The sequence below is a fragment of the Onychostruthus taczanowskii genome, unplaced genomic scaffold (genome assembly GCF_017590055.1).
Source record: "Onychostruthus taczanowskii isolate IOZ18803 unplaced genomic scaffold, ASM1759005v1 scaffold19, whole genome shotgun sequence".
Taxonomy (NCBI): Eukaryota; Metazoa; Chordata; class Aves; order Passeriformes; family Passeridae; genus Onychostruthus; species Onychostruthus taczanowskii.
The window spans coordinates 6,557,246-6,571,497 of NW_024499128.1; the positions used below are offsets into that span (position 1 = coordinate 6,557,246).

At 39.2% G+C, this 14,252-nt stretch overlaps 1 protein-coding gene across 3 annotated transcripts in view; it reads left to right on the plus strand.

Annotated features, from left to right (window-relative positions):
- The window catches only part of MOSMO (modulator of smoothened), a 30,150-nt gene that overhangs the window by 377 nt on the left and 15,521 nt on the right, over positions 1-14,252 (plus strand). The window contains exons 1-2 of one of the 3 annotated variants that reach the window (XM_041401871.1): positions 4,962-5,061; positions 7,302-7,371. The exons of the other annotated variants lie outside the window; for them this stretch is intronic. Of the exons in view, the coding sequence (XP_041257805.1) occupies positions 5,041-5,061; positions 7,302-7,371 (91 nt within the window). The 5' untranslated portion in view covers positions 4,962-5,040. Of the gene's footprint in view, positions 1-4,961; positions 5,062-7,301; positions 7,372-14,252 lie in introns of those variants that run through there. 3 annotated transcript variants of the gene reach the window in all.

Consider the following 14,252-nt stretch of genomic DNA (forward strand, 5'->3'; position numbering starts at 1 on the left):
CGGGGCCGCTCCCCCGGGGCAGCTGGTGGGAGCCAGCCCCGGCAGAGCCCCCGGCGGTGCCTCCCGGCCGCCTCGGCGGAGCCCGGTCTCCTGAGGGGTCCTGCAGAGCCCCCAGCCCGCTCTCACTCCGGGCAGCTGAGGGCCAGGGCAGCATCCCTGCCTGTGCCTCCCAGGTGCCGTCACCTTGGACAGGGAATTGAGATCTGTCTCTGCTTACTTTGCGGCAGGTTTGGAGTCTTTCGTACTACGCTGACGTTTCCTTTGTTGCTGGGAAGTTCTTGCTTCCCTACGTCTTTTTTTTTTTTTTTTTTTCTCCCAGAATATTTCCTGCATGCTGATTTTTATCAGCTTTTAAGCCGAGATCCCATGTGGTTTTTATTTTAGAGTGTGGCATTGTTTACTTTAAAAGAACAAGGATTTGGGCATCTGTCTTTTTACTAATGATGTAATTGTCTATGGACAATTTCATTCAGTCCGTTGATAAAGACCTGCATGTACTGATCAGTGGAGCAGGGAGAGAGAACAGGAGGAGGGCAGCTCTTTGATCTCATGTCCCAGAGGAACCCAAAGCTCCCTGTCAGGAAAGGAAGCCATCCTTACTGCAAACAGATTAAACTAACTTAACCACTTTGACCAGTCACAGGAGCCGAGGGAGCAGCATGAAACTGTGTCAGGGAGGTTTAGGCTGGGTATCAGAGAGTGATCAGGCACTGACCAGGCTCCCCAGGGCAGTGATCACAGCGTTACTTCCCTGTGTGTTCAGGAAGTGTTGGGACAATGCTCTCAGGCACATGATGTGATTTTTGGGGCTGTCCTGTGCAGAAACGGGACTTGGACTTGATGATCCCTCTAGGTCCCTTTCAGCTCAGGAGATTCTGTGACTTTTCCTAAACTTATGATTTCCAAGCAAACCACAGGTTAGAACAGAGAAAACTGGTCTGGCTGTAAAGACTTTTGTCATAAATTCTTGCAGAGGGCTTGAAAATTTTTCTTCATCTGGCTTGCATCTTCCATGCCTAGTATTCAATGCATGTGAGCAGTTGAACTGATTCAAGTTGTGTCATATTTCCTTTATTCTAATGAAGTGGAGTATTAAAAACTATTTGGGATTGGTGACTGTACTCTGACCAGACTGTACTTATGGCTTATTTGATTTGCTTCTAATTACCTAGTCTAGAACCCAGACTTTTCTACATGGTTCAGAGGAAAGGAACGAGGCCCTTCCCAAAGTGCAGCCTTCAGGAACTCCCTGGGTGACTTCACCGTTCCTCCTGTAGCTAATTGTGATGATTTTCCTGCCTATGGCTAGATAAAATAGCTGGTTCTTTCCTCTTATAATTCCACCTAACAGCAGTGCTGCGGTAATGAGCCCTTCTTCAGGGGCTTAAAGTCAAATAAAGTAGTATTAATTTCAAATATTTAAATATATCTTTCTGGAGTCCTGCCTCACGTTAGCAGATCTTGTACAATGTGTAAGTTGTTGGATTCTCTCTGCATGCATAGAAAGGAGATAACAAAAACTACTCTGAAAACGTAGTCATGGAAGAAACAGGCCTTTGGGAACTAAGCACAGTCCGTTGTGTTATTTTGTAAAGAAAAATATTTTCTATCTCTTTGTGACACAAAAATTGTGTCCTAAAATATTTTGAGCAGCAATCATTATTTCTTTACTTAGTGGATGATTCCATAAGAATCATCTGCCATTTCTGAGGTGCAACTAACAGTTTTAATTAGGCTGGCAAACATGAAATCTGGATTTTTCTGAGGGACTTCAGCAGTCAAAGAATGTTTTGACAGACCTAAGCCGTTTTTTTTTCTTTGCTCTATGTTGAAGCCAAACAAATTGTTGTCTTGATAAAACCATAAAGGAGAGCTAGCTGCCATCCTTAATGATTCTTTTGTAGTTTTTTATTGATAGAGGATTCAATGCAGTATTATAAGAGTTGTGCTTAAAGGCAATACAAATGTGTATTTCTGGTGCTTAGACCTCCTAAAATGAGCCATTTGCCCAAACTGTAAATAAAGGAAGTGTGGAGATGCCCATTGAACCAAGGGCTTCCTGTAGTATTGAATTATGAGGTGAATGCTTTTATGAGTGCCATTCATTACCCAGAGGCTGCTGGGGAGAGATGTGGCACAGGAGGGCACAGCCCTGATGGTGAAACCTGTCCCAGCTGCTGGTGACATTCAGGGACTCTCAGCAGACTACTGTGCTTGGAGCACATCCAAGGCATCCAGCTTCCATATGTGCCACTAAGAAGCAGGGTTTTTTTTTGGAGCATCCTTCACTCAGCTGGTGAAAGGAACTGTTTGGTAAAATAAAATATTTCTTTGCTTTTTAGATTCATCTCCTGTGGGAATTATTCTAGATTCTGCTTCTGCAAGTCAGCCTGGTACTGAGGAGAAAGGGGAGTAAGAGTGTTTCTCTGCTTGGCTGCTGTCCTGGGGGTTCTGAAAGGCAGCGTGGAGCAGCCTGGTCTCCTCAATACTGCAGCTGTTAGAGGATGGCAGAGAGCAGAGGTCTTGGCAAACCTGGGAAGGCAGCCCTGCATTGGCTCATTCACAGCTGTTTACAGCCACTGAGGTTGGGAACCTGGGCTTGTGTTTCAGGGGAAAAAAAACCTGATTTGAATGCTAAACAATGTGTACCTCTTACTCCAGAGATAGTGATGAGTTTCAGCTGAATTGGATAGCAAAATAAATCACTGGCTTTAATGCTTCTCTGAAAAACGGAGATAGTTTTCAATATTTTTTTAATCAATACAGAAGGGCTGATTAGTCTCCTAAATCTTACTCTTAAAGATAAGTTTTATAGTCATTTGAAAAATGTTGGCTATAGAAATTTCTCCCCAGCAATTATCAGCACAGGATTGCAACTGAGATTATTGAAGGTCTCAGATGCTTATGTGTCCTTAGGCCAGAGGAACTACACCTTTGTGAACATGGGTCCTAGTCTCTGTTGGACACTTTTTCTTTATGTAGTTTTGTTCATTATCTTGGTTTCAGATATTTCATACATCTTTAAGATGGTAAAGGAAAGATGAAAATTAAATGGATTTTTCTCACAGTGAGTTCTCTGTGAGGTTTTGTTATTCGTGCTGTGCAAGTACAGAGCACTGATAACTCCAATCTGGAAACCAGTGGCTGCTCAGTATTCTTGCACTGACTGCCATTTCTTATCAAACTGACACTCTGTGAGAAATAAGGACAGAGTTGGCTTTAATTTCAGCCAATGCCTAAAGTGTCACTGATTTCAGTAGGAAGGAATCTTGCTCCTGTATCTTTACACTTCTGCAAAGAACTTTATAAGCTGATAGTTTTGTCTCCATATGTTCCTTTTTTTTTGTGTGGGAGGGTCTTTAATGATTTTGATATTTTGTCTTCAGTAGGGGAGGAAGGGGGATAGAAGCAGCTCTAGCTTCAGCTCTCAACTCTTTTATAGGAAAAATGGTATGAATATTATGCACACATGAAATTAGAGATGTTAAAAGCTGTACATGTGGGGGGATTGACAATTTGAAATGCTTTTATGGGGTTTAGGATAGGTCAAGTAATTCAAGGGAATAATTTAATCAAGTAAAATCTCCCTTCAGAAAGCTAAGCTATCAGTTTGTTTATGTGGCTTAGTCATCCCTTCCTGTGTAGCATGATTGTTCATTTGATTCCAATTTACAGAACAACGTGTACCCTTTTTATAGCAGTCATTAAGTTAACATGGATGTCAGGATTTAGGGGTGCTTAACTGATGGGTAACTCCTAAAGCAAGGATATATCACCCCCTCCTGTGATGATCCACAGGGAGCACACAGTAGAATGTTATGGCCAGGGCACTCAGCATATGCTGAACTGAGCTGGGCCATGTTTGTGTTCAGCAGAGCTTCCAATTTCATCTTGAATCTCTGACAAAAGTATCAAGGTCATTTGTGTTAGGAGTTATGCTTTTCATTGAAACTGCCTTCTATATCTTGCTATGCAGTAACAGTGTGATAATGAATTGTAAATCTAGAATATAACATTTGTTTAAAATTGTCTGTTTCCCAGTGCTGCCTTTCTATGTATCTCCTAAAGTGTTATGTGTAGTTCTTGGGGTTTGCATACTCAGTTACTTTTTTATTTGTGAAGGATGATTTCAGATGCAGTGGTCTTACAGAAGAGCAGGCTCTGTGCAGCAGGCCATTCCTCCTGAGGCAGTTAACTCCCTGCTCCTGTGAAATAAGTTGCCTAGTACTTAATGGAAAATTACTGATGTTCACTGTTATTCCTCTGCATGTCATAGCTCTTCCTGAGGAATTTTGTTCCACTGTTCCAACAGGAACTGTAGCTTTGTTGGGATCAGCTTAATGAACTATCACAGGTAAAATGACCAAGCAATGATTCCTGGCTCCTGCTGAGCTTGAGACCACTGAAATATTTTTCTCCATTTGGAGCACTGACTATACATGGCATAAACCCAAGACCACATGAAGGTGCTCAAATGAAATAGTACTTCTAAATAGAATAAAACAGATAAATAAAGTATCCACAACTTAAAGGGGGTGTAAAGTTGAGTTCCAGCTGGCATTATTGTTCTAAATGAAGTTGTCTGCTCAAAAAGTAGTGATATGTAAAAGACATCGTGGCATATTATCAGTGACTTCTGCCCTTTAGGGCCTGTGCTGAGAGACTGTTCATGTACAGTGCTCCCCTGAGGACAAGTCATGGTAGAGAGCAGCCATTGTGCTGTCCTCTGAAGGAGATAGTGTTGTTTCTGTGATGTGTGGAGAGTTGGCTTTTCAAAAACTGTCTGTAAAAGGGTTCTGGTGATCATTTGTTAAGCACCTTGCAATATACTCAAAAAACAGTATGCATCTCCCAGCTCTTCTCAGTAGAAAGTGATGGGACATGATAGGAAGCAATTCTACAAAATTACTTTTTCCTAATGTTTTTTGTGCTATCATGTAGTGACTGTGACAGGAGAAGTTATTTGCCCTTTCATGAACCTGTTTGGATTGCATGCTGAGAATACAAATAAAAGGAGGATGATACAGAGAATGAAGATTTATGTACCATCAGGTCCTAGAGGTGAGTGCTGAAAAGCAATCTCCCAAGCCATCTGAACATCAGAGTTTTAAAATTAGATTGTAGGACATAATTTTCAGGGAAACACATTTCTCTGATGGATGCTCCCAGGTGTGTGAGGAAGGAGGGAAAGGTGGTGCTGGGTTGTAATGTGTTGCTGATCCCCACAGTGAGGGATGAGGACTTCCTGCTCCTAAGATGCAGGCCCTGCCAGCAGCACTTGCATTTCAGAGAATCTGCCAGTGCTTTAAAAACAACAGTAACAAACCCAAACAAGAACAAGATTCTGAAGCCCATATAATCTGAATACTCTAATAAGAGTGGCCTGTTAATGGGTCTGCCTGGCCTGGGAGGGTCAGTGCCATCTTTAAAAGGAGCATTTCCATTCCACTTTGTGTCTGTAGATGTCTTTCAAGTGGATGTAAAAATGTGACAAAGAAGAGTGTTTGAATTGTGCTTGGGTTCTGTAATCGACCAGGCCTTAAGGCACAAGAAAAATCAATAGAAAGGCATTGTTGTAATGGATTAATTTTGTGCTTACTCAACCACTCAGCATTTAAACATATGGAACTATTTTATGTGTAGGAAGAATCTCATGAAAGAGAGCTGTGTCAGCCTGGTTATTTGAGCCTGCCAGAGAAGACATGAGAGAGCCAATTGTTTTTGTCCATAGAAGAACTGATGTTTTACATCTGCTTTTCAACAAATACAAACTCATGCTGCTCCTGTTAGATATATGTTTTGTTTTCTCTTTAGCATACAAAAAGGTACAAAACTGTTAGTTTCCCTTCCACCAAATCCTGTTGAATTCCTCACTCTTTAAAGAGAGTTAGGTAAGAAATACCTGATTATAGAGTACAGATCTGGGAGCCAGTAACCTTCAAATCCAGCATCTGGCACGGCTGACTTTGGATTTTGGCAAATTATTGTGGTAGTACCCCACTTTCTTCCTCTGTAAAACAGAGGTGGTGTCTTTATCACAGTAACTTTTATTAGCATTAGCAGCAAAGCTTTAATTCAATTTTGTTTTCACCTTTTGTTCCCTATCACAGCTTTACTTTATTAAACTAAGGGGAGCAATCACAGAATAACAGGCATTTATTTTGGCTTTTCTAATAGTAGACACTTTGGATAAGGTATATGAGTTTCAGATATTTGGAATAACCTTTTTATTTTCTTACCAGCAGTGTGCACAGTGCCTACAGAACTACATTCTATTCATTATGTGCAGATACAGATTTGTTTTCTGCCCATCCTGTGCTTTACTCAAGAAGTATGTAACTGTAAAACTGCTTTATACACAGATGGTTTGTCTGTGGGAAAGGTGCCTTGTTGAAACTTCAGCTTTGTGGCTTCAGGAAGTTACCTGACTTTCCTCTGTTTTGAAAACCAACTTAGACCTGATTGGCAGTGTGTGTATTACATTTTTTGCCACAAACTTACACCGAAATCAAACAAGAGTAACTTAAATGTATGAGTCTTAACAGTAAGGATTCAATAGTGTGTACTGCAAAACAAAGATGTAAAATTGTTTGAAATAATAAAAAAAAGGAATCCTGTTAATGGCTGGGGCTTATTAAAAACATTTGTATTGTTAGTTTCCAGCCAGCACTTACATGTGAGCAGCATTATGTAAACTCCATTTGTACTTTTGCCAAAGCAAAGAAGATCAGTAGGTCAAACTTTTAAGCTTGACCTACTTTTTTTTTTATAGGTACTTCACAACAGCTCAACTTTTCCCCATTTATTTTCATGCTGTGAAGTGTGTAGGATTTTCATCTTAGGCAGGAGTTCTTCACCTTGTTCTTGAATCCTTTTCCAGCAGTGGTTGAGACCTTTGTATTTCAGAAGAATGTAACTGGAGTGACTCATGGATGAGGAAGTATATTGAACTTCACAGAGAATAAATGCTGCTGTCTATTTTAGAAACAGATACAAAATGATGTTTGTTGTATGGTGGAACAAATACAATATGGAGGCTGTTTTATTCTTCTACAAAGTTATTTGGGAAAACTATAAAATTTTTTATAATTTTTAGTTCATACAATTTTAAATTTAAAAATAATTTTCCTATTACCTAGTTGTAAGTTGTAATTGTAATTCAGAGAGCCTTCAAATTTAGTAATTGACAGTTTTTTATTAGTAAGGGCTGTATGCAGGAAAAAAAATTCTTTGATAATTTTGCAGCAATCCCCTTATGTATGCTCCAGCTGCTTTGTTCAATTTCACTTTTCTTCCCCAAGCCTCTGACTGATGGAGATATACACAGATCTGAGAAACTGGAGATATGGCCAAGAAGAGGATCTGTGCAGGGTACGTGTCTATTTTAAGGAGAAGGGAAACAAGCTAAGACTGGCAGAGCATTCCTACTGGCCTGATTCTGTAGGGATCTTTATGGAATCAATGGTCAGGTTATATCCCTTCTCAGTGTGAAGCTTTTGGGCTCTTGCTCTGATATAGTTTTATTTCCTGTCTGATGTATTGTATAGTGTACATATTTTAAACCTTGTAAGTAGAGTTGATAAGAGTTTGGTCTCTCGGGTACCCTAGGAAATGTCTGATTGTGATGGTTTGTCTGTGGGATGGGCTAATCCAGTAGGAAATACTTGCTGCTAAGAGTTTGTGGTTCAAAATTCACAGAGTGTGTGTAGAGCCTGGTTCCTGGTCTTCGAACAAAACATACTCGGTGTTACATCTGGGTCCTTGGGATGATCTAAAATGCTCCCTTGTGAGGACATCAGAAGCCTCCCAGTGATTCACTGCAGTATTCAAAGCCAGCACAGCCCAGTGCAATAGGCAACAGTTGGCTGCTACCCAAAAACCTCATGGTAGCTGCAGTTCTGTGCCATAAATTACAAAGCACTTTGGGATCATTAAGGATGACAGTCTCTCAAGGTGTAGTGATTAATACCCCAATTGGATGTTTAAATACTTGTGCAGTTGAAGACAGTTCACATTTGGCCTTGAACTTACTTGATGGTGAGCAATTCTTTGTACCATTGTTTGCACACTGCATTAAAAGGGATGGGCTGTCTCTAAGCTTGGTACATCCAAGAATTTAATAATCAAATGACACTGTACATAGACAGTAAAGTCAGTCAGGTTATTTCTGTAGTGCTCGTCATGGAGCCAACTTCCCAGTTTGTATTCTTGCTGTTCTTAATCCTGGGCTTTCTTTTCTTTCTCCCAGGTTGTTCTGAAGTGGTTTCCACTTCTCTTGCTGTGACTACTTTCTGCTATTGGCAGCAACATAATTTAATTATAGTTGAAGGAATAGCTGTGGGATCAGAACAGGACATATGATCATTCAGTGTACTTCAGAACTGCTTTGCTGTGAATACTTCAGAAGGGCTGCTTTGAGCCTAGATTCTTTGTACTTTTCTCAAATTGATGGCATATATACTAAGTTCTGCAGTAAAATCTTTGTATACAAGGAAATGAGAGGGATCCTGACTTCATTGATAAGCAGGGCAAATGTACCAGTAAGGGGGAATGGTTTCGTCTGTGACTTCATTAGTGTGAGCTTAATGTATCAAACATTAACAACATCTAATTGTAATGTCTTTATTCCAAAGTAAAGTGAAAAAAATTCATAAAGGGCTGTCATGGGCTTCAAGTTTCCTGAAGAATGACTTCTGTATAGTGGGTGACTTGTTTGACTTAAAATTTGCTTTGATATATTTGGTCTTCTCTAACCAAAATAGAAATACTCTAAATTGCATTAGAGCATTAAGAGATACTTTTTTCTCAGTCATAGACAGTAGTCCAACAGTATTCCCAGGGTCAGTGGAAGTGTCAACTCCAGAACTGCAACAGTGGAAGAATCTGATTTCCTTTCTTGCAGAGGAGAAAAGGCACTGCTGCTTCCTCTGTGCCTGTTGATGTGAGGAGCATTGTAGGCGTTTCATGCTGTGGGGGAAGAGAAGTCACAAGGGTGAAGAAAGAACTTTTTTATTTTCCTTAGGTTGAATTGCATTCTGAAATGGATTGTGCACCTAAATTCGTGTGTTAATGATGTGTGCTCTCCATCGTAGAAACTCGTGGGAAGAAGCATGTTTCACTTTGTTTTTTAAACCCACTCTTAATTCAATTTAAAAACTATGCAACAAGATTGTACAGGAACCCTGAAGAGATTGAAAGGCCCAGAATTTCTAATGTGGTCCCATAAATTCTTTCAGTGGAATATTGCTGGATCACTCTGCAATTTCAAGAAGCACCCTGAAGTTTAATACATGAAAAATGGTGAAATAGAGTAAAGGCCAAAAGTGGCAGTTGCTGTTTCACAAACAGAAGTCTGTTGACTTATGCCTAGTGTAATCTGAAGTAAATGTTCCCTGTAAGTTGATGTTCAGTAAGATGAAGTTGGTGATAAGAACAGAGGATCTCTTGGTTGTTTATATAAAATCTAAAATTAGAGTGAATCTGTTTTGAAACGTCAATATAACAACTGTATAAACATCTGTTAACAGATACATTCTTTGGAGCACTGTATAACATTTGGTTGCTTTTCAAGAACAGTCCTACTTGCTCAGAAAGGACTGAGCCTTGTTGTTTCAATAAAAAGGTATTTCACTTCAGTGAAGTGCAAATTTAATGGTCTGTCTTCTCTTATACCAGTTAAAAAAAAAAAAAAAAGAGAACTCTCCAGACTCTTAACAGTCTATTTTTGTAGATGCCAAATTGTGATAAGGGAGAAAGTGTTATCACCACACAGACAGCACCTGTTAATTGCCTAAATAATTCAGGCTTAAATTATGCAGGCTTCTAAAACAAGGACTTGCCCTAGCAAAAGCAATAAGAAAATATGTACTTCAGGATAAATCCTGATTAGGCTTCCTGCACTCCTATTGTTCTTTGGTTTTAATATTTTTGTTGTGATTGGAACAGCAAGTAAATGCCTAAATTTGAGAATTATTACTGAATAATAATTCAGAAGGTTGGAGTTTGGTTTGGTTTATTTTCCAGTTTGCCTTTTGTATTTGTGGGGGCTTAAAATGTTAATTAGCCAGGAAACTGTGTGCCATCAGTCCTGAAGGACAACTTGTATGTAGTTCAGCTATATCTCAGTCTGTCTTTCAGCACATGAAGTGTTCCTTGTAGGTAATAAAATCTTGGCCCTGTACCTAATCCCTATTTGAAGTGCAGTTTAATGTATATTCCCAGTTGTTACAAGCATGGCATACACAGATTTGGCAACAGTTAGAAAGCACCTTTAGGAACAAAAGCTAAGGTTCAGGTTTGTTTTACTTGAAATACTGTTCTAGTTGCAATGAAGTGCATTCTTTGGGTAAATAGGTGCTGTTCTTCAGTTGATAAAAGTGCCTTATGAAAAAAGCAAGTCTGGTAGACAAAGACATGATCTTGTATATCTCCAGTGAGTACAGTGTTGGTAACCTGTGTGTCTGTCTTGCAAGACCAGAAATGTGCTTAATCTTTCCAATTTTTCTAGTGGTTTTAATGAAGGATTACTTCTACCTGCAAACCTCCCTTCTCATGTCCTCATTGCTATAAATACAAACCTGCCAGCAGTTATGTGCTGTAAAGAAACTGCCACAATCGTTAGTACATTTGGTTTGGAGTTTGAATGTTCTGTTCTTTATTTAGCATAGTCTGTTGTACTTTCTGGTAATCTGTGCCTAAAATATTCTGTCAGTAGTGGACCAAGAGAGAGTTATGCTCAGGTGTAGGTAAACACTGAAGCACATAAGGTGTATTTAGGCTGTTCACAGAACAGACACTGAAACTTTGCAAATGTGTTTGTAACCATATAAATGCCAAAATGCATTTCAACACTTCTCTTTTCACCTTCGCCAGTGGGTGATTCATGAGGCCATGGAGGAGCCAGATCAGTGGGTGTCCTTGGAGCATGTCTGATGCAAGCTGAGATCAGTGCAAAGCACAACAGTTATGTCTGACAGAGGAAGATGATCCTTATTCCTCATGAATTTAATTTGTTAAAATGCACAGGCAATCTTGAAGTCAGAGCCAGGACCTGAATCTTCCCCCTACATTGAATGCTTTTGTCATTATGTTAAGAGAAGTTGCTTTAGGCTGTAACCAGGAAGGCTGAGAGTTATTTTCCCTCCATGAATAAAAAGAGGGAGAACAATAGGGTACTATAGTTGGTGTGGTTTGGGAACTTTGGTGTATTTGTCCTGATCTGCTTGAACATATCTACTAAGTTTATAACTCAGCTAGCTTGGAGAAATTATGCTTTTGGATATGCAGGAGTTAAAAATGGAGGGCTCTGAAGTCCAGTTGTCGCCACCCTGTGAACACACCATCTTATAACACACCTGTGTGGAAGGTGACCTACTGCACTGTGAGATCCAGAATTTCTGTGTTGTTCTGGTCATGTTGGTTTTACCACATGGCAAACCCTGGTGCTACCTTTACTGTCCCATCTTGGCTACCTCATGTCACTGGCTCCTGTTGGTGATGCAGCCCCAGAGACCTGCACATCACCCTTACAGTTGCAGGTACTGGATAAAGAGGTATCATTTTACAGCTCTGTCTGAAGCCAAACATAACTAACTGTTAAAAAGAACACAAGCTCATCAGATGTTAAATGGCAGAACAGCTGTGGGTGTCATAGCTTGTGGCTTTCAGCTGAACATATGGCATAAAATGGTGTGGCTGACTCAAAAAATCATTTTTAAATATTGACACTGCCTTTGATCTTCCTTTTTTTAGTCAGTGAATTTTGTCAATTTTGAGTAGCTCTACTTTGGTTGGAGGAAAAATGGAAATAACTAGATTCCTTGTTTGTGTTTTATACTAAATAAAACATTGCTCTCTTATTTTAGGAAAGTTCTCTTCTTTTTTCCAGGCCCTTGCCACTTCAGAAACTGTAAAGATTCTAGTCACTGACAAAACTGTTCCATTGTGAAAATGCTTATAGTGTTAGAAAATAAACAACCAGAAGAATGCAGCTTATTAGAGATCCTTTTAACCAACATTTAATTAATGCTGTCTTCTGAAGTAGGAATGAAAACCTTCTGAAGGAAAGAATACCTTCAGCACAGGCAGATTTCTTGGCTCTGATATGTGAGAACACACAGCCTTTGTTGTGTCAGGAGAGTTGTTCCTGCTTTAGTGCCTGAGGGTAGCTCTTAGACAGTCTGGTGTTCCATCAAAAAAAAATCTAAAAAAGAGAGGGGGTGCAAAATTAAAAAAAAAACATTAAGTAGACTCAATACACAAGCAGCAGGGCATTGAAAGTTACTAGAATTCAGAAATAAACTCATTTTTATTAGTCCAAATGTCTGCAATTTAGGGATCTCTTAGAACTAATGTATCATAATGATTGTCATCTGTAGTAATAAACTTTTCTAATATGTGTAAGTCTTTCTCAATAGATGGCCCCTGATTTTTTTCTCTTTGGGAAAGGAAGAGGGAGGGCAAAGACTGTGGGTGTTGTGGAGGGGGGATTTGGTTTGCATTAGGCATGCTACAAACACAGAATTGAAAAATTTTGAGGCAATTTGGCACCAGATGTTCTTCAGCAGCAAGGCAGGGTTTTCTGCTAATATACCACAACTCTTTGGATATTGGCTTTAGACTTTAAAATTTGGAATTATTCTTTTTTAATTCAGTAAGATTACTAAGGAGTACCAAAAATGGTACCTAATAAGTTCAGTTCTCTGGACATTAGATTGTTAAATATAGATAAATTGGTAGGTTCCTCACAGCTAACATAAGCTCTGTTTGAAGCCAGGAATATTACCTCGCCTCTATGAATATTTTTAAGAATACTTTGTTCCTGAAGCAAGTAAACATCCTTTACATCTCTAGAGCAAGAAGGATGATCCATTTCCAAGTTGGTTTGGAAGGAAGATATGAGATATCATCAGATATGAGAGAAGGGGATAAATGGAGTAGAAGAGAAATAACATGCTGTATAACATAATTTTACAACAAGGACTCTTACAACAAGGACTCTTACAACAAGGTACTTAAAAGAGGCCCTCTAGATGTAATAGGAACTTGACAAGTAAATCTAGGTCTTTTTTAAAAACTGACTTTTTAACATAGTATAAATATTTTTTAGCTGTTTGCTTCATACCAATAGAAATCCAGTGGATATATGGATTTATCTTACATCTTGTCTTCTTCAAGGTGAGAAACTCCAAACCTTTTTTCCCAGGGTTATGATACCTATTAGATGATTCAAGAGACAAATTGGAGTAAAGGCCAAAAGCATAAGATTTGGCATATAAAAGGTGGGAAAGATAATTTATAATCTGTTTGTTTTGAACTATTCTATGTTCTGTGCCTTTGCAGCTGATCCTCTGTTATTCTTTTCAGCCTTCCTGTAGATCATCCTTTAACATTCATAAATCTTATTTTAGTGAGTCTTGGTTTCCTGTTAATCTACTACCTGAACAAAGTACTGGAACATCTGCAGTGAAAGAATCAATCTGTTCTGCTACATCCTGAGTACTGTACTTGCATGGTAACCTCAAAGTTATTTTAGTAGCATAAGTGCTAAAGAGCATCTACTCAAACTACCTCCATCCCTCACAAAAGAGGTAATTATTTTTGTAAGAACTGTGCCAGACATTGTATTCTCATACTTGATTAGAGACTGGCAGTTGATCTGATCTTATTTTTTTATTTATTTATATACCCTTTATACCTATTCAGGTATATCTCAGTTACTGTGTTGTCCTACAGTGACTGAAACACAAATGTGGAAGACCAGGTGTTCAACTTGCATACAGTTACTTAGTTGCAGTTAATTATGTGTATGTGCTGTTTTTTAAAATGCTCTGATATGATGCTATTTGAGGCTGTAAACTTTTAAAAATTGAATTAGTGGGTCAAGGTTGAAAATTGAGTTGATGACTATAATTTACAAGGCTGTAACACTTAGAACTGTGAACTGTAGATCCAGAGTAATTCTGTGAGCTGTGCCTGTGGGCCTCATTCAGTGGGACCTGATATTCAGAGACCCCATGATTCTGTTTGGCTTTTACAACATGGGCCTTGCTCTGCAGGATCTGGTGGTCTTCCCCAGCGTTGTTAAATCTTTTTTCCTCCTTGATTTTGCAAACCAGCAGGATGCTGTTATCTTTTTCCTCTTCACACCAGAGGTGGTGCTTATTCTAAAGAGGCATAACTTTTCCCCTAACACCTGCATTGCTTATTATGAGCATGGCTAATCGCATAAGAGGGTACAGGGCCTGATTTCT